General features: G+C 39.2%; 2 protein-coding genes across 2 annotated transcripts; both read right to left on the reverse strand.

Annotated features, from left to right (window-relative positions):
• Positions 1 to 70: 70 nt before the first annotated feature.
• LOC121629212 (oxygen-regulated protein 1-like) lies at positions 71 to 8,905 on the reverse strand. The gene is made up of 5 exons (XM_041968822.1): positions 8,264 to 8,905; positions 7,669 to 7,825; positions 6,280 to 7,062; positions 613 to 2,304; positions 71 to 150 (listed from the first exon to the last, which is right to left on the reverse strand). The coding sequence occupies exons 1-5, from the start codon at positions 8,903 to 8,905 to the stop codon at positions 71 to 73; spliced, it is 3,354 nt and encodes a 1,117-aa protein (XP_041824756.1).
• Positions 8,906 to 23,860: 14,955 nt separating this feature from the next.
• On the reverse strand, positions 23,861 to 25,877 carry sox17 (SRY-box transcription factor 17). The gene is made up of 2 exons (XM_041967452.1): positions 25,389 to 25,877; positions 23,861 to 25,051 (listed from the first exon to the last, which is right to left on the reverse strand). The coding sequence occupies exons 1-2, from the start codon at positions 25,684 to 25,686 to the stop codon at positions 24,150 to 24,152; spliced, it is 1,200 nt and encodes a 399-aa protein (XP_041823386.1). The 5' UTR covers positions 25,687 to 25,877; the 3' UTR covers positions 23,861 to 24,149.
• Positions 25,878 to 27,858: the final 1,981 nt, after the last annotated feature.

A 27,858-nucleotide genomic window follows, 5' to 3' on the forward strand; every position in this document is an offset into this window, starting at 1 on the left:
CTGAGCCCTTCTAAAGTCTGCACACCAAGTTCCTTTGCACTGTAAGGGAAGCCTAATTCCAGGCCAAACCTCAGCTGCAGTTAAAAGCTGACCAGTTCACTGAAGTGCTGCTGGGACTGGCCTTCTGCCTGACATCTGCAGGGGCTTGATCTGTTTAAAGAGTTTTAAAATGAGATTACAGTAATTCTCTGACTACTTCTGTTGACAGTAAAGCTATACGTGGAAAAAAAAAGCTGCTCTGAAGTGTGCATGGCGAATACACAATCACGATGGTACCTATTTTTATACAGAACAAGGAGCATGAACTGACAAACCATCTCCAGCTCTTAATTCTTTGACACATTATATTGAGCAGATATTTTAAATGAGTTTACATATGATTAGTGTATTATGCCAAAGTAATGGCAACACCAAAATGTAGGCACCAAAGAAAATGTATACAACTGTGGCCCAATGATGTGCACGTCTTTAGGTGAAACAACCCTCAGTGGATGTTTTGTGATATAAGTTGACAGGGATACTTTCACAGTATAGGACAATGTTCACCACAGAAATTATACAGTAAGTCTAACACATCAGGTTCTTGTAGTCTTCTGTTAACAATGGCCTGACCTTTCCTAGGCTGCACCACCACAACCTCACCATCAGGGGGGAGCTCTATTAGTGGGTGCACTTTGTTATCCTTTATCTTAAAGTCTGCAGCACCAACACTAGGCAGCATACCATTCCTCTCTTCCCATGTTTTGGTGTCCTCTGAATCATCCTTTGCCTCTGTGACACTGTCCCCTTTCTCGCTGCTCTTGCTGACGGTACTGAGGTCATCCTGAAAGACTTCAGACTCGCTAGCATGCGGTAGAGAGAAGTAGGTGCATTTCCTGGGTAATGGCTTAACCTTTTCTTCCAGTTCTGGCTTTGTGCTGAAGAGAGAATGCAAAGTGTTGTCTTCTGTATCTTTATATATTCCTTCATCTTGAGAAGTGTTTGTAAAAGTTTTGTTTATTCCAACTGGATCTGAGACAGACTTTCTGATTAGTGTGTTCTCTTTGAGGAGCCATCGCCCATTATCTATAGGAACGCTGTCTCCAGGCCCCACTTGTGCATTGAAAGCAATGCATCTTGTTGCTTCACTGAAGACGTCCAGTGCGTTAGTGGAGTTGAAGTACGACATCTCTGACATTGCTTTGGATCGGGCTACATAAAAGGGAGAGAAGATGCTTGAGTGCTCTTTTCTTCTCTGGTTTGGCTCAGATGGGGGTCTCTCGCTTGGTTCCTCAGAATTTGTGTCTTTCTTGCCATAAAGCCGTTCAATTGTTCTCCTCACAAAGCCTTTAGTGATGGATTTCCGTGCTGAATCATCTTCACCGCTAGACAGTTCACTTGAAGTCTGAGACTGATAACCACCGCTGCCGGAGGTCTCTGCCCTTAATCCAGACTGCTCTGATGAGTTGGAGCTCGGAAAACGCCTCTGCTGGATGTCTGTAGCGCTCTTTGCCATGAACATCTCCCTGATGGATCTGACCCTGCTGCCTTCAGGTTCTGTGGTTATGACGCCACTGGAGTCATAGCTGAAAGATAAAGATGACTGAGGAGCTGATCGAGTGCAGAGAGCCCCATCAGATGTTGGAGATTCAGAGGGTGTATCCTCCTCATCTGACTCCAGAGTGGCCTTTCTTTGTGAGAAGCATCTGAAACTCTGTGGCGTTGTTTTCGCTTTCTGGGCATCAGCAGCCTGCTTTTCCAGAAGGATCACTCTCTCTGCAACAGATTGAGTTATAATTTCTTCACACTGCTCTTTGAGCTCCACCACAACCTTTTCAGGTTGTGTTGTCACTGGAACGTCTTGATATTGTGTACAGCGTTTCTTTATGTATGTGGCTTGGTCCTCCTCTGAGCTGGACTCTTTTTCATAGTAGCTTAACTCTTCTTCATTTGAGCTACTAATTTGTTCATCTTCTACCTGTAGTTGCTCTTCATCTACATGTTCCCCACAGCTGCTGTGGTCATTCCCACTGTCATCATCTGGATTAAACCTCAAACCTTTCTCTAAACTGTCAGATATGATCAAACTGCTGTGAAGAGGGCTTTTGCTTTTTGGCTTGTCATCATGAATGTCTTCTTCTGAGCTAACCTGGTCTTCCTCTGGCTCTTCTATTAAAGCTTCCAATTCTCTACTTTTTTTTGTTTGCTCCTCAGACTTTGGAAGTTCATGAAGGGACTCTTCCTCCTGCTCTTCCTCATTACCTGACAAGCTTTCCTCAACAATAACCTGCAGTTTCTTACAGGGAACCGCTGGCTGCTCTTCCTCTGAAGATGGCGGGTTTGAGTTTTCTGTACTGTCATCAGTACTGACATTTTGTCTCATACTACATGTTTGACTCTGCTGTTGCCTCTTTGAGAAATTGCATTCACTCTTGGGTTGTTTTTCTAATAATTTTAGATTTTCACGGAATGGACTGGATATGCTGTTCTTCCCTCTCACATTCATTTCTACATAAATGGAGCAGGGTTGTTTGTTATCCTCCTCCTCAGATTCACTTTTAGGTTTGGACATGTCTTTATCTTCACTACTGTCATGTTTTAACTTCTCATGTGCAACTTCTGCCTCTTCCTCATCTAAACTATGCTCCCCACTTGCTTCTGAACTCTGATAACAGCTTTCTTTTTTGTTTAAATCCACATTGGCACTTGACATCTGTTCTTTTTCATCTGCTGCCTCATCATGGGTGAGCTCATTTTTAGAGATGCTTTCCTCACTTTGCATCTTTAGCTGCCTACGTTCCACATCTTGGTTCTTAGTATTGAAACTTTCTTTTTCGAGGTTTTTATTGCTGCTTACCTTTTCACTTGTGTGTGTTAATTTTTTGTCTTTGTGGTCCTGCTGCTGTTTTTCTGTTTCTTGATGTTTCTGTTGTCCCACATCCCTACATGACTGTAAGTCAAGCAATGTACTGTAAAGCTGCCTGTCTTTAAGAATATGCTTTGAATCCGGTTCACCTGGTGGGCATTCGGTCACCAAATCCGGCCAATCTCGACTATTTTTGTCTTTAGTTGTCAGGTCAGTTGGTTTGTGCTTTGCCGCCTCTGTATTCACGTTAAGACTGTCTGTTCCAGGTTGTTTTGGCTGGTTAACATCTGTGAATTGTTTAATGATGGACCTCACATCAGTGTTAGTTTTATCATCCTGAGAAACAGCATCTTCTGTGGGGAGGTTCTTTGTAATTTCGTAGCTCTGTTGTTTTCCTGACAGCTCCAGTCTTTTGGTAATCCTGGTTGAAAACTCTTCTTCATTGTCACTTTCATTTTTTGCACCATCTGAGAGTGAAGCCAGCTCTTCTTTCAGCTTCTCAGGAATGTCTAGATTATGCATGAGCTCGTCAATAATATTTCCTTCAATGCCACAGTCTTGTTCAAGCCCAGTCACGCTTGCAAGTTCTGGTTTGGAAGAATTTGGCGTTGAGCTACGACTTGTGCCTCTTTCACTGAGCTCCTGAAAATCCTTCCAGCTTTCCAGGAGCCGCTTAGAGGCTGATTGTTGTAAATTTGTTAAGCTATTTTTCAGTTTTTGGGAATCCTCAATGCTGGCAATTTCTCTGAGAGAATCGATCATCTTTAAAGCCTCTGCACAGCTGACATTGTTTGCATTCAGCTCATCGACATTAAGGTTAGTTAAACCTTCCCTTAGGGTCATGACAGCCAGGAAAGCAAGAAGGGCTTTGGATGAGGATCCAAATGTTGAGGCCACATGAGAAGAGAAGTCAGGCAAGCTGTTGGATTTTTCCAGACACGATGGACGTTTGTTCTGAGTGATTTGTCTGATTGACTTTATTGAGTAACATATATTCTCGAGGACTGGTTTCATGTTTGGCTGGTTTGCTATCTTAAAATGCTGTGGCATGTCTATCATGGATTTATCTTGATCTGCAGTTAAAACCTTATTTTCATCAGTCTTATCAGCTTTCAGGGGAGTGAGAGTTTCACAGGTCAAAGTTTGACCCAGTTCAGCTGTTGATCTTCCAGAGGCCAGTATTTGATGACTTTTTGTTTGGGATGATGTTTTCTTTTGTTTCTTACTGGTTGGTTCTGATGGATTGTCTAAGGATAGGTTTCTGGAGAGCACCTTGCTACTTGATTTGTGCTTGACAGGTGGTGACACCATGTCCAGGGACTGAGAATATGGGGAGGATATCTGTTTTAATTTTGGTTTATAATGTTTTCTCTCAACTGAGGGGCTGGGGTTTGGTGTTGCATGTTTTTGTATGCTGATAGTTGGAAGAACAGTTTTATCTGGAGGATGGCTCTGCAGTGGTGGTAATTTATTTAAGTTATTTTGAAGCTCAGCAGATGACTTCTTGTTTTGGATTTTCCTCTCTGGAGATGGGCTGCTTTTTGCTTTTGCTCTTTTAACTAATGTTTCAGGTGACGGTGCCTCTTTTTTAAGTACTTTCATCATTTTGGTCTCTTTAAAAGAAGATTCACTTGATGAAATACTGGCTGAAGACATCCTCTCATCAGATGTTAAACTAACAGGGGACACAGAAGTACAAACTGACGGAGTGCACGCCAGACCTAAGACTGATTGCTGGGTGTCCTCTTGTGGGGCTTCAATAGGACCTTGTGTCCCTGTTGAGTGAATGCCATGTGACGACATTTCATCACCCACAATATTGATGGCAGTAGACGATGTGGCAGTCTCTGGAGTGGCATCATTACCTGTGGTATATTTATCCAGACAAGCCTTTTTGAGAGACATTTTACTTTCAAGAGACAGATTACTGATCAAGGGAGCCTTCTTAAAAGATGGAGTTCTGGATAATTCTGTCCCCTGCTGTGTGGAGGAAACGTCTGTCTGAGCAGATGCTGCTTTTTCTATTGTATTGTCATCTGGTGTTCTGGCATGGTCAGATGTAGGACTCATGGATAATGCATGATTATCTGATCTTTGACTGCTTATTGCTGAGAGCCTGTATAAGGGACTGCTGCCTACTGATGATACATCTTTGGAGGAATATTCAGAGTTCAGTAGTTCAGGTGGTGGCGGTGGTAGCTCCATTGAAAGTGTTGCTTCGTCATATGAGATTTCAGCTAGATTCTCCACATCCCCACCCAGTGCCATTTCTTGTAAGGTCTCAGTTGTCAGTGGAATTATTTCAGAGCAGATCCCATTTGAAAGACACTTTTCTTCTTGTGCATTTTTCTGGGATAAGCTCCTGTCCTTGTCTGTATTAGTTGTGGTTGCATAATTGTGAGGACTCTGTTGACTGGCTGTAGTTTTCTCAACTGTAGGGCTCAATTTGCTTTCCAGAGACTGGACTCGTAGCTTGACAGACGTTGCTACCAGGCTTTCTGGTTTTTGTTCAGAGATGTGACAGGTTTGCATTTCTGATGTCTTATCCACAAATGCAGCATGTTCTGCTGCAATAACAACACCATGCTTCTTTTCAGACTCTCCATACTTGGCATGTTCTTTTTGTGCAAGGGCAACTGCCTCTAGTTTTTTAGGTTCTTTCTCTGGAAAGGATGGAGGGTTTAGATGGGCTTTCTCCAGCCAACTCTCTACGTACTCTTTAGTAACAGAGCTGGAGGAGTTAAAAGCAGGCAATGACATGCTTTCACCTAAATCATGTGACTCCTTTTTGCTCTTTCTCTCCATATGCATGGATGTCTGCTTTGTTAATACTCCCCGCGGTGCGTTAACTTCAGTAGGAGAAACTCTCCCATCTATCTTTTCTTTCAACACTGATGGCATGTTTGAGACTTGAACACTAGTTTTAATTATATTGTCGCACACTGGTGAGCTCATTGCTGTAAAGTCTCTCTCCTTCACTTGGGTTGGCATCTTTTTCTGCTTTTTAATACGTTTTGTTGGTTTGGATTTAGGTCCATAAATTCTTTTAATAAATCCAGCACTGGAGAAAGTTTTAGCTTTTTTACGTATGTTGGCTGCTTCTCCAGAAGGCTCTTTTGGTCTTTTTCCTGGAGTCACAACCCGCCGAACATGTTTGTGTATTAAATTAGGTTTTAAGGAAACTCTCACATCTTTACTAACCTTTTTTTGTTGGGGCTTATCTTGACCTTTTTTGAGGTTTTGAATTGCACCAGTCCGCATTGATGACAAGTGAGTATCTGTTGTTATTGACATACTCTCAGCCCTCCACATACTAACAGACTCAGAGGCAGTTGAGGGCCTCAAAAGTTCGAGTTCTAAATCATTATTTAAGGACAACTGTCCAGTTTCTGAAGTAGCTGGTCTACCAAAAGCTATTCCAGATGCAGACATACCGTGTGCACTAACATTTGCATGGAAATTATCCTGGCAAGTCTGCTGTTCATAAACGTGTAAGACTGTTTCAGTCAACTCCTCCCCACTGGATTCCTCCTGCAGCATTTCAGTCTTTCCTACTGATTTGTTGGCATCAACAGAGTTGAATGTTCGTGGCTTGGGTACTGGTCGGGTGGTGCTTTGCTTCACCATGCAGTACTGCTCTGTCATTGTTCCTGTTTCTGTCTGCTGACTGTAAGAATAAGATCCCATCGTTCCTTCTTCAATGCCATCTGCTGTTACAGATTTGATGCTTTCAACAGAAGCTTGTTGTTTCCTAAATCTTTTGTATCCTGGTGTAGGGATTCTTCTAGGGGATGCTGCACCTGTGTGTCTTTTGATATCATCCTCTTCAAGACTACTGTCACTGAAAGCACCATTGCCCAGTGATGGTGGATCATCATCATCATCATTGTTGTCTTTAGTTTTGTCCTTGATGGTGTCAATAGAAGCAGCAGGACTTTGTAAGTTGCGGGAGTTTGACTTTGATGAGCAGATCTTCTTTTCTGCCTCAGGCTCTGGTAAACAGGTTGCATTAAGCAGATCAGCTACACTTGAACGCGTCAGGGTGGTCGTCCAATGAACTGTTTCTTCCTCCTTAATCGTCAGCCGCACTTTCATTTCCACTGTCATGCTGCCGTCCTGATTCACCCGAAAGGACTTCTCAATGTTGTCCTCACTGGGCAGAGAGCAGTCCCGCCCTTCAGCCCCATCACCAAGGCAGGTATCCCCCTCCGTTTCTGCTACGGACGCCAGTAGACGATTTGAATCCAACTCAAAGGAGTTAGTGGGGTGAGTGGGCAGGTTACATGAACTCTCTGCGATAGTGTTATGAATCTGATGAACAATATATCTCTCAGAAGATGCAGAGAAATTCCTTGATTTGGGCAAATATGATAGAGACTTCTTTTTACCTTTTCAGTCAGTCCAAAGAGCCAAATGGTTAAAAAAATGTTCGAAAAATAAAAAGAGCAGTCCGGATAATTCAGGCCAGGATTGGAGTGGATTCCAGAGAAGCATGAATGGAGAAAGAAGAGCAAACAAGATGAGTTAGAAAGATAGAATAAATAAACCTGCTTGTCCAGACCAATAGCCAGCAGCCCAGTAGACAGGACATGTAGGTCATCTACAGTATTATGTAGAGTATTATTGCCTCAGCACTTTCACAAGCTTTATCCCATGAGAGGAGATAGATTATTGCAGACACATCTTATGTGTAAGTCTAACAAAGGACCATTGGACTGACACACTTCTTTATAATGTGACTATAAAATGCTGTCATGAACTAAAGAAAAACAATAAGGGTGTTCACAGTTGTATTTAATATCTAAATTTGTATTTAAACTTACGGTTCAATGCCTTCTGTCTTCTAAACCCGGAGGGGTTGAAATGCTGTCTTGTTGAAACTGGTGATTTCTGTGCACTGTACATTGCAGGCCTAAAAAGCTCCCGTCCTACAGCCACCACAGCCCCAGAGCTCAAAATCAAGCCTGGAAGACCATCAACCTGCAATAAGCAAGGAAATAAATTAATTAGTCTATTTTAAGCAGTGCCATGATCATTATTTCATTTTTAAAAAAATTATCATTAATTTTCATTCAAACATTATGTAAAAAAAATGTTAATTAAATGTGTATGTGTATTTGCAGGATGTATTTTTTTTACGATTTTTTTTCAGTACCAGCAGGCCTTTAACAGATAATAGATGTCTGACCCAATGCCTTGTAGTGCAGTATTTTAGAAGGCCTGTCTGGGTGTTAGGTGAGTTAGCAAAGAAGCTTAACACTTTCTCTGCTCATGTGACTTTCATGCCAGGGTTAAGTCAGTCCTTTATGGGTCAGTAATTATTAGTAAATACATTTAGGATTTTCCTTGCAAGTTTTCTTGTAATTTTTCTTAGAAATAACTGTGTTGTGTGTGTTGTAAAGATAGGAGGACACTCACACGTCTGCCATCAAGAGTGTATAGTTTAACCACATGGAACCGCATCAGCTCTGAGATGTAGTCCAGGATAGACTCATAATTAGGTGTAGTCTTCTTGTGAAGTACCACAGTATGTTTAACGGAGGGATCTCCATTACGATAGACCACAAGCTTCCTTGGTGTGCGCATAACCACTGACTCCTGCCTGTGCAAGCCACGGCCGGGTAAAAACCTGGCCTGCTGCACAACCTGGCGACGAGAACTAACAGGTCTGGCGTGGTACCAAGGTGGCAGCTTCTTCCGAGCCAGGGCCAGATTGATGGGTTTGACTTTACGGCTGTCCGAGCAGATGTAGGATTTCCCATCCTCAAGTTCAGCTAAAGTGTGGATCCCGTGAACCCCCCGCGGAGTTGTAATGTTCCGCACCCCAAATGGCAGGGGAACCTTTTTAGAAAGATTGTCCAGGAGCGCATCGAAAGTTTTAAAGGTGCGGTTGTTGATAACCATGCGCAGGCCATTGAACTGAGGATCTCCACTTTTGTAAAAGCAAACTCGCTTTGATAGGATGGGGTCGATGACACTTTGGTGGTGTGGGGTGTCAAAAGTGTGCCCACTCCCTGATGACTGGTCAGGGAGAGTCCTTCGAAGCCCTGCTTCATTCATTATCACGGACTGGCTGCAAAGGGACAAAAAGAAATCCAAGATTAGATTCTCTGCAAGAAAAAGGAGGTTTCCTCTTTTATCTTACTTTGGTGCTAATGCTCAAAACTCTTAGGTTCCAAATGTAAATTTTAATAGTGCCCTGGCTTCCTGAGCACTTGCAGTAGTATTTCTTTGAAGTAAAGAGAGCTGCATTTTATTCATGCTGTCACACAACATAACAAATGCTCAAGGCAGCCAATCATGTAACTGAATGACACCTTGAAAACTCATGTTGTTAACTCTGTTAGTTTGTGGCCATCGGGTAACATGATCTATCCTCCACAATGACAAGAAAGGCGTCTTCAGTTGTGGAATTACTCACCTTTTAACAACATGGCTGAATTCAATTTACAGAAGGTGCTGAAGGATAATTATCTCTTACCAATATTTCTTTTAGCCCATACCAGTCAGAGGTTTGGACATTAGATTTAATGGGAAAGTTTGTCCAAAGTTTTTGCTTGTGCTGTATGTTGGAGTATGTCTAAAAAACTTTAAGGCTATCCATCCATCTATGTTCAGTATCAGAAGCTGTTCAGAACTGGAGCCTATCTGAACTATTATCGAGCAACAGGGGGTTTATACTTATGATTAAATAAATGTTTTCAGATTTCTATTTAAAAATGATTGATTACAATTAAAAAAAAAAACAAAAACACAAAGCCAATTTTAAATCATTGTATAAATTCTTAAAAGGCATTTTAGAAGTTTTATTTAGCACTAAATATCTTACAGTAGCAGTATTGGTATCACTTTTCTGTAGAAACTTCTGAGATTATAGGTTTAGTGTATTAAATCCAATCACTTGTTGCGACATGCGTATGAAAAATAAAAGCAAAACTGACAACACAAATCTAACACATGCACTGTACGAGGAGCTAAACAACTTAAACAAATTTCTGCTTGCCACAAAAATTATAAACAAAACTGCCAAGATTTAAAGACTAACTCACCTTGGCTGGCATCATATAATTCCTAGATGTTTTAAAAAAGATCCTTGGTATTGTATTCTGTGCTCTACATCATGTCTGTTGTTGATCTAACTGCACAGAAACAGTTTATTTCAGGAGACAGCATCATTGTTAATTTGCTTAATCTTTGCTCAGAGTTAATCTTCCCTGCAGGTGCAAAGCTTGGAAATCCTCTTCAAGTAGGTGTGTCTCACGGATGCATATGGAGCTATCAAAACAGGTTGTAGAAGTAACCTAAGGACCTCAGATTTATTCATTCTAAGTTTAATGTTAAATAATAAAAACACATGCAAATATGCATTTCACCAAGGAACACATTGTCAGGAGTAATTAGAAAATCTTGCAAAACTCAAAATAATCTACAATGCTTTAATCATGTTTTGCTGTAATTACTAAGTTGCTCCCTTTTATTCCAGCCTAAAAAAAGGAGAATATACATTTTAAAATATGAACAGGGTTTTCTATACCAGTAACAACAGATGGCAAGTTGGTACTCACTTGTAATATTCAAACAGGGTTGTAATCTCATTGAGAACCTCTTTAGGTAATGAAGATTAAGTAGTTCTCAATTCTATGGACCCTCAAAGAAGAACACTTGTTTACAATGAAACAGGGCAAAACATTTACATTTTTGCTTTAAAAAAGTAATAAATTAAATTATCATAGATATTATACATACTTTATAATAGGTTCTATGATTAAAATAATCTCTTTCTGCTGACTGTGTAAACTAAGGACAAATGCTTGATGGCACCCTGAACAAAGAAAAAGTTCAAAATAACATGAACTTTCTCATAAAATGAGATGAATGCATATAGACTTTTATTGTCCGTACAAAAAATACACAGAACATATCAGTGCTTGTTCTAGAAATACAATTGAGTTCAGAAGGGTAGTGGACTCCACCAGACTTAGTCGAATGGTATCACTAAGAGCATTAGCTAGTCATGTATATGCTTAACTGTAAACTATCAGGAGTTGCATAACAGTTCCCAAAAGCAGACAGAACTATTTTTGTAGTAAAAAGGATTAGTATACGAAGGATGACTTCATTCCACAGTAAACCTGGGGCTGAACTGAAGGAATCAAAGGCAAATATAAATGTTATCAGGTTTCAGCTCAGTATAAAAGGATAAAGTGATTACACTCTGTCATGTTTAGTATACTGCTGTAAAAATATCTCAGGTGTGTATGAAACAGATGATATGTGCTGTAGGAAAGAATTCCTGCTGAGCCCGACCAGACAGACATTCAGGAATGCCACAGGAGACTCCCATGATCCCAGTCCATGTTCTGTTCCCAAAACAACAAGAAGCACAAAAATGTGAAAAATCCTGCAAAGGAAGCTGAGGGGGGAACAGTGGAGGAAACCCTCAGCGTAAACAGGTAGGCCTGAAGCCTGCATGCCCCTCATTCCAGCCCTCCACCCCAGAGATAAGAAACAAGACAATGTTGAAAATGAGAGGGTAAGAATGGCTGGCCACAGTGACAGACCAGCACAGGTCCTGCCAAACATACCTTAATCAGACTGAAAATAGGCTTGAGTCAAAGCCCTGCACTCAGTATATAATAGTAGGTAATGGTAACAAATGTCTGAAGCTCAGTTTATCTCATAAACTTCCCGTTACAGATGTAACAAACCAGGTGGTGATATGAATGCTGCCATTTTTTCTTCACATGATTACAAGTGAAATCACACACTGCTGCGTTCCGGGTGTATTGCCACTTCAGCCGCATTCTATTTTTGAGCTCTTGCGCCTATACTGCAACTAATTGGCGCCAAGTTAGAATCAAACCTATGCTGTTAATGGGAAAAAATGTGTGATATGTTTTGGCCCTTGTGTTCTTTCTATATTTGGCCCATAGTCCTCTATGCAGCTGCTCCTCCAGATCTGTCTCCCTGTGTTCCCATCAACCACCTCTCTTCAGTCTGCATATATTGCCTAAATTCAAGAGGCAGTCACTCAGCTCATCTTTGAAGTGGTTTGAATTCCCAGAACGACATCTGTTAGAAATACAATTAAAGGTGACTGTGTAAACAAATGTTGATATTTGCTTCAATTTAAAGTCCAGCAGCTGATCGAATAACTCTGATCTCATTTGAACTTTTGTTGTGCTACAAATCATGTTTCATTCCTCCAGAAGTTTTAAAAGAGTTAAAATTCTACTTTTCCTATGGGCTTAATTTAGTGTGGATTATAAAGAATGTAGCTTGGCTCAAGCTGAGACAAAATATGCTTTGTATTCAAAATTCCATTCAAGTTACATGATGTTACATCTATTTTCCCCTTTCAACTTCCAGTGGAATTCCCATATTCTGAATGAATCCCTGCCAAACAGGATTCATAAGGTCACACCACCAACCATCCACTCCCCTCCAAAACTCCTCACACAGCAGTCCGAGGTCCCCACCCCATCCATTTTGAGCTCTCCATATCAGCTGTGCCAAGCTTTTAATCTGCCTGGTGACATCCCAGTGTTTCCTGCATAGGACACAGGGAGAGATAAGCATGCTCCTTTGTGTGGTAAATCACTCTGCACTCCCACTCGTTCACTGATATCACCATTATTCAATTAGGCTCCACTCAAACACACAATGTTTTCTGGTAATTACAATCTGAAGCTTTACGGCTGTTCGCACACCATTTTTTCATGCTCTTAATCATTTCCTGTCTTTTCATAATTATTTTTTTCCTTTCTCAACTGCTCTGACTGTTAAGTGACATACATAAATATTAATGACCAAGAATGTTTTGAGGCAATTGTAATACTTGTAATATATTTTTTAATATAAAATGCTAAAGAAATTTTGCATCTATAGGGTAAAAAAACAACAAAAAAAAAAGAACAAACAGAAAATTAAACTGCATTGTAGAAGTGTAATCTGGAAAGCTGCAGTGTTTTCATTCTCCTGTGTTTCCATGTCATAAAACCTTAAAGACACCTCAAATTTATAATTCATTAAATTAGTTTGGTGATTAAATGTAAAGTATTTGAGCACTGGTTCTTTTTTATAACTCAGAATAGCATCAGATAGCAAGTGTGGGAGTTAACTCACACACCACCCTAATTTTACTGACATGCCTGGGGCGACTACAATTATCTGATTGGCAATAACTTTAGATAATTAAGCCAAGCCTGCAAAAAAAAAACAAAAAAAACAAACAAAAAACGTCGATCTCTACTTGCAACATTTTTAAATGTTAGGTGGAAGGATTACAAACCAAAGCTTGGATCTTTTTTATATTGTCTGTTTTCATTATTCTATGTAATTCATGCAACAACTCTAAGTGGGATCAAACAGAATTAGAAATGAATTTTCTAACATATTGCTTCATCTAGATTCCATTTTCAATGTAAATACCTAACTAGATTATTAGGTATTTGTATACTGAGTAATGTTATAGTTATTTTAACAAAGTAAAAAAAAAACTTAGTTCTTTTACTTTTTCTCTCATTGTACTGCTAACGTAGCATTAGGTAATGACTTAAAAAAACATCAAAAAGGATGCTTAGTGCTAACTTGTAAGCAACAGATGCCCACAGTTGATTTCCACAACAACGTTCTCAGACATTATCAGGACTTCAGTGACAAGTTGCTGGTTGGCCTCGGTGTGATTCTCTGAATGAAAAGTAATTTGGGCTTTCTGAATTCTTGTCTTCCACCACCCTTTTTGGAGAAGATGGGGAGTTTTCATCGATGTTTATACATGTTTGACTGTGTGTCTTTATGAGTAGCCTACATAAATACAACAACTTACTGTAACTGTATTGTTATGTGTATTGAAATACCAATGGCCAAACTAATATCTATAAATTGCAAAGTAAGAATATAAATGTACATATGTCTAAACATTGGCAAGATAGTGTGTTTGACTGTGGTGCAAGAGAGAACTGGGGGTCATGCATGTTCTCTGCAAGTTGGCTTGAAGAGAATTTTATCCTCTGATTTTAATGTCTTGCAAAAACTGTCTCTGTGTCAAGAAGTAAAACCTACAAAGGACAAATAGCAGATGTTCCCCGGGGAACCTTAAATGGATGTCGCAGGGATGTTGTTTTTTTTATTGGTTGGATAATTTCTTTTGGTGTCTGTGTAACTCCCCTTCTGAGCATTTGCCACTCACATCAAGCAGAGAAACACACAAGGGAGTGTCAGGCCTCGCTGCTTAGTCGGGTGTAAAGAGGTCATGGTCAGTTCATGTATTTCTTGACGACCTGACGGTCATTGACTGTCTAAGCACTCCTCATGTGCTTATCTGAAGTAATCAGGCAGTTATAATATAAAATGCACATGTTGTATTGTAAACATGGGTTAAAACCTGTTACATTATGTGTTTTAAAGCATTATTATTGCTTATGATGCATTACAAGCAATGTTTTTCATTTACTCCACTTTACTGACTTATGACTAATTAGCTAATGTTAGCCATAGCTGACTACTATATAAAACAAATGCAAAGATATTCTTGTAAAGCTGTATATTTTAAATATTAAAATACTGAAACACAAGAAATCGATTTACAGGGGTTGAAAATTTCTGTTTGCAGTTAAAACATTTGTAACATTAACACATTAACTCATGTCAGACTATATATCCAGTTTGAGTAAATTAATGATTAACATATGAATAGAATGTGATTTTAATGGCACAGATTAATTTGGTTAGATATTATTATGTATTTTCATTTGCTCTAAGGCTGTTTTCTGTGTCCTGACCCAGTTCTATATCCTTCCAATTCTATATATTAATACTGAAGAAAAATTCTGCATAAGACTTTGAATAATAGTAACTTTTTATGACTTTTTATGAAAATTTTGTTAATATTATCTTACTTTGCCCCAACTTGGCCATAGACACAGAATGTAAGTCTAATAAGAGTAACAACCCACACCCAGGACTGTATTTTAATGTATTTTCCTTTTCTTTTTCTTTTTTTTTCTTCTTATTTTATTTGAATGTTATCACAGCATCTGTTTTGTGACACTGGCTCTGCCATTAAAGAGAAATGTGAATTTAATATATATATATATATATATATATATATATATATATATATATATATATATATATATATATATATATATATATATATATATATATATATATATATACATACAAAAGGAATAAAGGAATAAAAATATTTAGGAAGTCTGTGTCTCTTCAGTGTCTGGTGATTGTGATGATACAATACATCAACAACCAAGCTTCTAAACAGAAAAAATAACATGCAGAGAATGTGAACTATTATTCTCCAAGGGACAGTGGCAGGCAGGGTCCTCCTCACCAAAAGGCTCAATACCACAAGGCTGTTAGCTTTGGAGGGTCCATGGCTCAGGGCCAGTCCGCTGACGGGACAACCTGGCTACGCATGGCCCAGATAGCAGCCCTGGGTGATGAGTGATTTATCCGTCTGTGTTCGCATCAGGCAACCTTCCTCTGATTAAGGGTCAGTCACTGAGCAATGAGCTGAGCGGAGAGGGCGAGACAAGCAGCCTCCGTGAGTGAGACACTGGCATCCTGACTGCCACACAAATGGACTTTCCAGACACTGCAGAGAGCACATGTGCTGTGCACCTACAATTACTGCCAGTGGGCACTGGAATGTGCACGTACTCCTTTTTTTTTTTGTTGCTGTCTCTCATTAATTCATACATACTTTATAGCTAACACACACTTATACACACACATACACGAGTACACACCAAAACCAAGATAAAGACTTAATGAGCTGGCCTTGACTTTCTCTCGACCTGACAACAAAAGGATGTGGTGGACCTGAGTCGCCCAGTGTTTGACTTGTCTCTGTGGGCTTTTAGACATCAGTGTTTCTGATGTTCAGGGTTCACAAGCAGGTTATACCCTCCATCAATTATGGTGGAAATGTGTCTATTGTATGCATGAAAGGGAATTCAGACGGGGTGACAAGGATTAACTTTACTTTCCTTAAGCAGTCTAATTTCTTTACTCTGTTTTATTCTGTCTTCTGTTGCTTTTTTATTTGGATCTATTCATATTTTACTAAGCTTTGTAATGAAAACAACAATGTGGGTTTTGAAAGCTCTGCTGTCAGTAAATACACCCCCACTAAAACAGTTCACTGATGTTTAAACTGATTAAATGTTAATTTTATTGTTGAATTTCTTCAGTCTGGAGACATCACAGTTTATATATTTAACATTTTCTTTTATGGATTTTTTTTATTTTGGTTTAGGAAAGCGTCTCAGATTTTTGTATGATGGGAGAGGTTGTAGCCGCTGAAGGAAACTGAAAATGGTTATCAGTGTAGCTAGAAATCTGAACAATAGTCTTCCAACAATTCTCTAGTTGTCCATATTTTATGGCAATAGTCTCCATCTGATTTTCACAATCACTACAGCACTCAAGGAAATAAGACAAAACCAGGAAATAATGATGTCAGATGTAAAAATGATTCAATATTCACACAGCTTTACTCCATTTCTTCATAAGCTATTAACAGATTTCAGGTCAGAGGAGTACATCCAGATGGAGTATGATGCCATTTTTACAGTTATAGATCTCAGTGAAATCAAATTCCAACTGTTTAAAACACTGGATCACAACACCAGTATGTCATCATATAGGATAAAAAAAGCAAGCAGGGTGTCCACACACACCCTCCCACATATACTGTACATACAACTCCAACTCCACTTTATTTATATAGCACTGTTAAAACAACACGGTTGACCAAAGTGCTTCACACCAAAATAAAACAATAAAATTATTTAAAAAATATATACGATAAAACAGTAAACAGTATAAAACAGTAAATATGTATACTCATCAGTCAAAATAAACAGTCAAAATATTCAGTCAAAACCAACATCTCAACCAGTGTTAAAGCCAAAGAGAAAAATGGGTTTTAAGCAGTGATTTAAAAACAGATAGTGAAGAGGCCTCCTTAATATGTGGAGGCAACTGGTTCCACAGCTTCGGCCCAACTACAGAAAAGACTCGATCAGCTCTAAGTTTCCTCTTGGTTACTAGGTTACACACTCATATTACTTTACAGAGATTTTTCTATCGTGTAGCTTATATTAATATTTTTAGCAGTAATAGACAGCTTCTTTTAAAACCATGTTTGTAGCACAAAAGACAACCAAAACAGTGTTTATCAAAGCAGGACAGTATTAGCTGATTCTTAAAATACTAGGCTGTACGTCATCCTGGCAGGATTTATGTCAGGGATTACTAACTCACCTGGTTCCATATGGAGCTCCCAGCAGGCTCACGTGCTCTCACCTCTTTTACACTCTCCAACATTTCACCCAATGACTACAGTTATCCTTGTCTGCAATTTCAAAGTTACAGTTATAAATGTCAGGGGTGGGCCTCATTTCACCCCTGAAGCGTCTATGAAACCTTTGCACTGAAATAATTTTATGAGAATCATCACACCACTGCAATGATTAGAGATCACATCAATCGATATTTTACTGCTTCCTGACACACTTGTTTCTATTGTCCAGTAGCAGTGTCTAAATCCTGATATTTTAAAAATATATTAATAAAATGTTTATTTATGATTTCCATAAATTAAAGGAATATTGGAAAACATCAATAAAATGTTTTCTTAAATTAATAGATAGAATAGACAGAGCTATACCTTAAAAATGTTCCATTTGTTATTAGTGTTATTTACATTTATTTGCTCTTCTTAAGTAAATGTTACAATAAATTATATGTGCAATATCCAGAGTGATGACATCTAAAGCAATTTATTATTGTTATTATATGCTGTTAGAGCATGTGAGATTATAGTGTGGTAAAAGAAATGAACTTACACTTTTAAGTTATTAAGAGCTACTTGTTTTCACATACAGACACATACACACTGGGTAAATACTTAGTTCATGTAGTCCTGTGCACAGCTGACCCCTGGTGGTTTTAACCAGCATTGCAACCAACTTGTTTACAGCCTCTAGAAAACCCATACACGCTTGCAAACTTCATATTTGTAAGCTTTACATCTGAGAACGCTGCATGGTTGTGTTGTCGGTTGTTACAGACGAGCCGGACTAGGCCCACATTAGAGGACATGCTCTCAGCTTCTGGGGAACTGGAAGTAAACTGTTTGCTATTTCAGTGGAAATGTGTTTGATATTTGTTTGAAGTTCATAATCCAATAACACAAGCACAAATGCTCTTCCTGTGCAAGAGACAGCCGTCAGACTGATAGCTACTGAAAAAAGAAACACCAAACAGTGTCTAGACATTGTTGGACTTTAGTTTATAAAAACATTTATCTAAAAATATGATTCAAATTCATCCTTTAAATGCTTTCTTGCTCAATTTTACATAGTCAAATTCAGCTAAAACTACTTATTTTTTATTTTCAACATAAAATAAAGTATAATCCACCAAATAATTATTAATTTTATTTGATAATCATTATTAAACAATATAATAATGAAATCAAATCATAATATTTCTCATAAAATATCCTCTGGTAAGTTAGAAAAGCTAAAACACATTTAAAAAATGACAATAAATTCAATTTGATGAATTAATAAAAAGCAAGGTTTGTTGTTAAATACTGTGATGAGACCAAAAAACAAATGCATCAACTGCTTACACATACAAACACATGCACACACATTCAAGTACGCTCTTATTCACATTGAAACACAATGAGACAACAAAGACACTTGACCCAGGTCATGACACTCTGCCCTCTCCCCTCTTAATTTAGACTATATTTTTTATGTATTTGTATTTTTTTAGGAAGTCCTACCGGTGATTCCCAAAATGGGTTGAGTGGTGTGAATTTCACAGAGCATGACTTCCTCTCTGATAGAGGATGTTCCCAGCCAATCTTTCATGGATGAAGCAAACAGGAGTCATCGGAACAAGGAAGTGAGGACAGGTGCTCTCTGGAAGATTCAAAGATTGAGAGACAGAGAGATAAAAACAACAACAGACAATGGTCCACATTTATCTTTAGAGGACACACAGCTGAGCTTTTCACCATTAATAAATAAATCCATTGAGACATGAACATCAACCAGCCTTAAAGCAAATGTCTAAAGTGTTATATTCAACATTTTTGTTAGATTGTAAACTGTAAATAGAGTCTGTCTGTGGGATGTGTAAATTTCTCACTATTCTTTTTTTTCTTTTTTTGCTGACTACATCAACTACATAAGCATGATTGCTTTCTTTTAGCTGTTTTCAAACAGTTATCACTTCAGCTTTCCATTTCGTCTGACACTGTAAGTTTCTTTTTTATGCTCATCTTAGTCCCCTTCTGTTTGTTTATTTCAGCCATTTTCATTCATATTAGCTTACTAATAGCACAGTCGGCTCTCTGCTTATCCAACATTTTGAACTACCTTACCAAGATTTATATAGACATTTATACTACTGACTGTTATCCCACCCCACATGGAAAACATATGTGGATTAATCCACGCTACTTGTGGCACTAATGGCTCAGCTATGGCCCACATTCATGCTGAACAGTCTTTGAGGGAATTTTTAGCAAGCTTTTATATCTGATGTTTTTATTAATTTCCTCACTTTCTCCAATATTTTCAAGATATTTAAGAACAAACATTAGATATATTCATATATCTGTATCTTTATATGAAATTAAATGAAAATTAAAAAAAAAACAAAACAACTTTACTAACCATTGCTCGGTTTACTCATACTCTTTGCTATTCATCAGCATTGCTCACTTTCCTCATTTGATTCCCAGGAAGGGAGGTCCATAGTCAACAGGGAATTCTGTAAAGAGGACATAAGACTTAAAGAGAGCAAAGTATGGTTGTACTCTGCCAACACCTTTAAGCCTCCCAAAGAAAAACACAGCAGAGAGGAAGCTGACTGCTGATGTAGTCATCTTACTCGCTACCCGCCTGGACACAAGCTAAAAATTGTCCTGAATGCCACGAGGGGATTCAGACAAAAGAACAGAGAGTGCTGAGCTGATCAGGCGAGCTGTGGAGTCGATTCAGCTCCCTGAGTCAATTCCTGACTATGAAACAAATGTACCTGTCAGCTTGAAAAATGGTCTTTACTGCCAGTCCACTCCATAATCAATCCTGTTAGTTCTAGCTTCCTTTTACCTTATTGTACTAGTTTGTGCAACAACACTCGATTGTATCTGCATATTTTTACACACTCTTTTATTATTTTTTCCCCCCATATTGAGCACTTTAAAATAGGATATATTTATTTTCTGGTCTAGTTTTAAAACTTTACTTTTAAAAATGTTTCATTAAAACCAGGATGTTTACACAAAGACGAACAATATAAAGTCTGTTGCTTACAGTTCATATTTTTTTATTTCAAGATAATTTAAGGTAATTTACAGTCTTTAATTTACAATATTTTCTATTTGTACAATTGTATGACTATAAAAATCAAGTTGTATGTAGGAAGGGAACCTTTCTCCTTTGTTGCACGTGGAAAATGGGCACTTCTTTGTGTGAGAAGAAAATAAATTAGTGGATGGATGACTGAAAGCTTTTACGTTTCAAAATTAGAATTAAAAAAATGCTCTCGGATAACATGATATGGTAACTTTCCACAAAGAGGTGCATACAGCTATTACACTTTATGATAACGCTGTGGACTTGCAAATGTAAAAATACTTTGAAACTCATTTGTGAGTAATCTGTGTGAATTTTGACACACAGCTGACATACTAGCAAAAAAAATATGTGGGTGCCTGTTCAATTGATCAAGTCACAGGAAATCTAATTCTAACCAAATGTGATGAAAAGAGAGAATAAAAAAAAGTCTTGAATCAGTAGAATGATAAATTTTTGAGTCGCGTATTGAGCACAGAACTGAAATTGACTGTATCTGTGAAACTATATATAGTGGGGCACAACTGGACGGTGGTGTGACAGGCAGAGGCCATAAAAGCGATCAGACCAGAGAGGGACAGCATTTGCCTGGGATTATGAGCAACCAGCCCTGCTTTAGACAATGGACACACCCTCTCCTGCAGCTGTTTCACATGCTGTATTTGCAATCTACTATCAATGACTTAATCAGTTTGGGCCAAGCAGCCTCTATCTGTCTGTCATTCTCACTGAAACTGGATCATCACTTCAGCATTTTTACTGAAACCAACCAGATTTTAGAGATTTCAGAGCTAAATATCTTGCTTTTTTTTCTAGAAACTATCCCTAAACTATACCTTTGTTATGCCCTTTTTGATATAAAGACAACTTTATTCTTTGAGGTTTATGCTTCAACTGAACACCACATTTAATGCTGATTAATCTTTTTTGTCATTGATTAATTATGAAGATTACCAAATGGACATAATTATATAGATGTATTCAAAGCTCTCACAGCACATACAAAAAGTTAAAAAGTTTAAAGATGTTATAGAAAAAAAATTAGAACTGGTTTTAAAATAAGTGAAAATGAACCAGATGTTTGTAATAACAACAACAACAACAATAATAATAACAATTCAAATAAGACATTAATATTAACTACTTGTGTAGAATGTAAAAAATCTCCAATTGTGTGTTTATAAAGTCTGAAACTTGTAAAAAGTTGTGAATAAACTGATAGTGTCCTGCTCCTTTACTGCCTGTTTCCATGAAATGGTTCACCCTGAAGCAAATTCAATGTGTCTTTTAAGAAATTATAAAATACTTTTACTTAAATCTGTGACAAAATATCGAAACCAGTCATTAATAAGCTTTTTATTTGTTCTCTTTATTCTTCAGTGATGTAAAGATGGGATAACTGGATAACTGCTGGCACCTGGATTCAGCTAATCTGTGCAGTACATTCATTGTTTATTCAGTAAATTCAACCTGCACCGATGCTTTCATGACATTATAATGACATTAAAATTGCTACTAAACCCTCTCACTGAACTTCAGTGTGTGAGTCTGTCAGATACAGCTGATCTTGCTGGTTTGTTAAATTAAACTGCAGCTGACTTTGTGGGTAAATGAAGCTGTGTTTGTCGCTGTGTTTGTGAAAGGCAGCTACCTGAGATGAGATTAGGGCAGTGCCATGATTAAGTGCTGCTGTGTTAATGTAGCCGCCCGTGCTGCTGTAATCTCCGAGTTGCTCTCTGCACACTGCTGGCGGCGAAGCCTCAGGACACACAAACACACACTCACACACAAGCGCACCGGCAATGGGAACACCATGAAGGGCCTAATTTCCTCTGAGATGTGCTTCCTTTACTGTGACTGAAATTCTTGCTTTTATCTGGAAACATCTTGGTACATCTGCTTGATAGAAACTCACTTCTTTAAACAAAAGAATGGCATGTTCCTTCCATCTGTGGAACAATATGGAAAAATCTGTGGATAACCTGTGTAAAATGAGGAGCTGTTTGTTTGTTTCTATTTAAATATGCAAAATTCATCAGTCAGTATATCCTGTTTAAAACTGAGTTAAACATAAACAAAACAAGCAGATAAAAAAATCACTGCAATTTTAAAATACAGATTCTCTTCCTTTTTATGTCTTAGTAATAATTTCTGAGTTGTTAAATTTAAGTCATTCATTAAATTTTGCTCAGCTCTTCCTCATCAGTTAGCCCAGATAAATTAGTCTGTAGAGATAATATCACCACTGACATGGGGGGTCTGTCTTGCCCTAAGTCCATGCAGGTGACCACCACCCAGTCTGCTGAAGCCTTAGGGATCGAGGCCTGAGCCAGTTGTTATGCACCCATTAGTTGTAACAACAACAAGGATAAACCTGCCACTCAGCTCCAGACTGAATTTAAACACATTTACCACAATTACAGTGGATTCTCCTACATGGCCCAAAGGGAAATTAGTCTGTTTGGGTGATAGAAGGAAAGCTAAAACACGTACAAACGCCTTCCACATGTCAGACATGCTATTTTGACCTAAAGGGATTTATGTCCAGATAACTAAACTGTTTTAATTCATCACAAAAAAGACCATATAATAATTATTATTTTATTTTTATTTTTTTCTTTAATAATAAGATCGTGGGAAGAGTCAACGGTATTTACCTTGACATCAACAGCTTCTTCTACATAAGAGAATATTTTAAAACATTCAACATGAACAAAGCACATGAATATATACACCTCTGAAACATGTTTCCTCTTAAGTGCTAAAAATGGATCAGGGGGTCAGGGTTATTGACCCCTCTGAGAAGAACCTCTTCCTTTTAAAATAAGGAAAATCTCTATTTATAAATTGGGACTCTTTCAGAGTTATAAATAAAACCAATTTTTCCTCAAGGTTCACTCTGAGCTCTCAAAGATTTATGCTTGATACATTTGATTAATGTCAAAACAACAGATGTGGTTCAGTGGATAAATATATTATAGTCATTTAGTATAGCCACAGAAATAAAATGTGATGTCATTGTTATGTTATTAAGCACGAGTGAAGGATAAAGACTGAGATAAACCTCACGTTCTGCTGTGTAAATATGCAAAATAATGCATCACTGTTGTTCAGAGGAGGCGTAGTTGGCCACGCTGAATTTTAATGGTCCCTAACATTAATCAAAAGAGGCTAAATAATTTACAGGCAGGATGTCCGGAGCATAAACTCCACTACCATGCTGCGAAAACAAGGCGCCATGTGTAAAACACACTGAAATTATCTTCATGCCGTTTGGGCCAGGAAGCCGGGTCTCTGGCGTCCACTGCCCTGCTTCCAGGTGAGTAAGTGTTGCTGCTAGGAGACCATTCAGGAAAAACAACCCCAAACCATAAAACACAGAAAAACCTGAATGAAACATTACTGATAAATGTTTAAATTAGTACTTCTTCATTTTAGAAAATTCAAAGACAGTTCATTTAGTGAACCCCTTTCACAAAGTGAAAGCGTTATCAAAGGTCATTAATTTTAAAGAATATAAAGAATAAATTCAAGTGAAGACAAAACTTTTTGGAAACATTTATTTTTCAAAAGTGCAAAAGTATAAAAAAAAAAACATTCAGTATATACATACATTTTTAAAATAGTGACTGTACAATATTTATTATCACAAATTTACTCATATCCCTGCAAGAGAAGTAGAGAAAAGTTAAAACCAGTGTTCATATTAAAATATTTTATGGCTTTACTAACTATTATTACACAGATACAGTTCAACGTCAGTGTTAAAGCTGCATTTAAAAGCTCAGCAGCCTCCTGTATCAGTAGTAAAAAATAAAAATAAAGAATTTTTTGTTCAAATTTAGCAACAGAGGTTTGAGGTCAGATCATGTGTCCTTGCAGCATGGCCAGGGATGAGGTTAGGAGTTGTTGTAGCTACAGTAATACACAGCTGTGCTTGCGTCTGACAACACCGATGATATGAGGCTCTCAGGTCCTTGCATGCCAGCCTCATGTGGTCCATATGGCAAGCCTGTCATGTCCATGCGTGCTGAAGAGGAGCTCAGATACTGCTCAAACTCACTGCGGTCCACCTCCAGAAGCTCGGAGTGGTGCATCTGCTCCACGTTGTCCACTGTGTGAGAATGGGAGTCAGGAGGTGGGGAGAGCTGTCCTGCCCCAGCAGGATGTCGTTTGGGGTGGCTGGGGTTGCAGTGCTGGGTGTAGTACATGGCCAACGGATTGGGGCATCCCATGTAGGAAGGAGGGAGGGTGGCAGGTTGAGGGGGCTGCTCTGGAACTGAGGCTGCATGTCGGTGCAGGATGGCATTGCTGTGATGGTTGGAGAGGGGTTCTTGGGGTTGAAACTCTGCCACCTGGGAGTGGTAAGGGTATGCAGGCATCATGTGACAGTCCTCTTGTGAATGTGCAGGAAAGAACATAGAGTCTGATTCTACAGCATCCAGAGGAGATGTGTCAGGCGTGGGGAGGCTGTAGGATTCATAAGAGGGACCCCCAAGAGCCTGAGCATCCCTGTAGTGACTGAGTGGCTGTGGAGGAACCTGAAAGCTGTGCTCGTGGTAGCCAAGGCCCAGACTTTCCACACACACTCTGCTGTCCACAGGCATTGTCTGGGCCTGATGATCAGACACGCCGTGAACCAGAAAGCCAGAGTCCAGCCTCTTAATCCTCTTCACCTGCTTTCGCCGCCGGGGCCGGTACTTGTAGTTGGGGTGATCCTGCATGTGCTGAACCCGCAGCCGCTCGGCCTCCTCTACAAAGGGCTGCTTTTCTGTGACAGGAAGGGCTTTCCACGATTTCCCTGCAAGTCAAGAGGAGGGTGCACATCAGTGATATGTCAGCAGATACTCTATGCAGTCTGGTGATGCACACAAAAATAGCCTGTTGCCATTTTAGGGGACAGGGACAGGTTTTTGAGGTTACATTTGCTTCCTAACTCAAAGTAACTTTTACACATCACCTGTAGCTTTAAAACAAACCCCACCAAAAACTAATTTAAAGTCAATTTAACATAATGAAACTAAAATTAATCGTAATCTTTGATGAAATGTGTAAAAATAAAGCTGTAACTCCATGCCAAATTATAGCTATCTGTCATATAAGTAAAAAACAGTTTAATAAAATTTTAATTCACTTACCCAGCATTTTGCTAAGCTCGGCGTTGTGCAGGTCCGGGTTTTGCTGCGCCAGCCTCTTGCGCTCATCCTTCGCCCAGACCATAAACGCGTTCATGGGCCGTCGGATCCGGGGTTCGCTCTTCCCGCGACTTTGGCTGCTGGAGCTGGAAGCGCACGGTTCGTTTTTTACTTTGCTGTCCCCAAGAGGACTAAGAGGGTCGGCCCACTGGCAGTGTCCCATTCCAGGCATCATGACTGACATCGCACACCTTGCCTGGGTCTGATCGTCGCTGGCGTAACCCGCATCGGGACTACTCATCTCTGTCCAGCTTGGAGGGTTGGAGAGCGTCCGAACAGCTCGTAGAGGCGACAGCACACCACTAGTAACAAAAATCTTATAAATAGATTGAAATGAAAATTCTAATTATTGTAGATTTTAGGCTGAAATGAAAAACAATTATTCACATCCATTCGCTTCTCCCAGCGCTCCGCAGGACCGAAGGGTAGAGACAAGTCAGCACTGAATGTAGACGTTGTTTCTCTATAAATGCTCAGGCAGCCAATCATCATGTGGAGGGAGTGCCCGCTACTACAAAGGTGTAAAAAAAGTTGAGAGCACCCCGCCTCCGATCCTTGCTGGGAGCGGTGATAGCCACCGGGGTGCAGGTTCAAATAACCAGAAGCATTTAGTATAAATTCTTCATCGAGACATAACACGTGTCTCACAGTTGTCGTGTATTATTTCACCTACTTTTGGAAGCAAAATGAGTTGAAACTCTTCCCTCTGTCTAGTTGAGCACAGCTCCGCGTTTGTGCGGTTTGAAATTCTCACACCTGCATTATAAAGTTAGGGATACTCAGACTCCAATACACTTGTTTACCAGCCTGTGTATTGGGTCGTGGACTGTGTCAAAGGCTTGAATATCAGGTTTGATGCGTAAAGTAAACGGCTCCCTTGTTCGCAACTTTTACGCACCGCTGATCGTCACGATGGAGACTTTCTTTGATTGAAGATTAATGAGAGCCGCTAGACAAAAGGCAGTAATTGGGAATTTAGGATTTTAATGAGTGAAATCAACAAGAGAAAGTTTAAATAAACAAGATGAAAACCGTAAACTGATTATACTGAAGCGTTTTTTTTCTTAGGTTGACTTTTAAAAGTTTCTGGTGATGTGGATACACTGTCTGTAGGCGTCAGGCTGGAAAGTAAGGGAAAGAATATGCAGAAAGATTAAGGGTCTAAAACACATTAAATCACGATGATAATGTTTGTTTTTATATGAAAGTGTCTTTGGATAGGTATACCAAAAATTAAGAATGGACAAGTATATTATTTAATTTAAGTTCCAACCATTATAACACTTTCAACAACTCACTCAAAACTCTTTAACTAAAATATCACGTTTTTCAAAAATTACTTTTACCTCATTAGATGCACAGTCAATTCATTGTGTTTTTCAATCCTTTGTGTGAGTATCAAATAGCTAAAAATAAGCCTGATTCTGAATACATTTTTTTTTTTTAGATATTTATAGCCTTCCTCTTGGAGACGTTAAAGGTTAAGGCTTTAAGGCTGAGCTTGAAAGGAAACTTTTCTAATACTTCACTGAGCAGCTTCAAACTCCTTGATGACATCAGCCACTGGTCAAATATAAACTTTATTAACTGCCATGGCACGTGTGTGAGCCATATATGTGATTCTGTTTCCTTGTTTTGGGAGCAGCTGTCCCAGACTAGAATAATAACACAAAAGAAAGGTTAAAGCAACCTGTTGCACCTGAAATATCAACACTTTGTGTGTTGATGTTGCAGAGAATGAAGCCCCTGTTTGTGGGCAGAAATCCAAACATCACCCACAGGCTACTGAGCTTCTTATCAGAGCCAGCAGACCCTGACTTGTCAGCTCTGAATTTTCTCGGACTATTCTCATCTTGTTGTAGTCTACTCTTATGTCAAAAGGGGCTGACAGAAATATGAGAGATGCTTATGCAACCTTTTCATGCCCTGAGCAGACACCAGCAGGGACTACAGAGCATGACCTCTGGGGGTTAGGGGGAGGGGAGTGTGTTGGATGGAGGTACATCCAGGCAATGCATGGGACAGGATCTTGACTATAATACTGTCATCGTCTATTTTGCCACTGATGACCTGATAGGGTTTTCCCCCTTCGTTCCTAAGAGAGCAGAGAAAGAGGGACCCTGTGTGTGTGTGTGTGGTGTCTTTGCGTGTGTGTCTCTATGAATGCGTGTGTTGACATGGGCGTAGGTATGAGCATGCCCTGGCCGCCTCTCACTCTGTGTGGGAGTGAATAATCCTGGCTTTTGATGGGAGAAGTCATGAAGTCTGGAGTCTTAGCCACATTTCCTCTTCAAGGTGAGGTTCAGAGTCAACCAAGAGGAGGGGAGGAGGTGGTGTAGGCGATGAGGGGCGGCAACACGCCTCATATCCCCCTCTCCTCCTCTCTCCATTCCTCCCCCTGTCCCTTTACCAA

This window comes from Melanotaenia boesemani, chromosome 18 (genome assembly GCF_017639745.1).
Source record: "Melanotaenia boesemani isolate fMelBoe1 chromosome 18, fMelBoe1.pri, whole genome shotgun sequence".
Lineage (NCBI taxonomy): Eukaryota > Metazoa > Chordata > Actinopteri > Atheriniformes > Melanotaeniidae > Melanotaenia > Melanotaenia boesemani.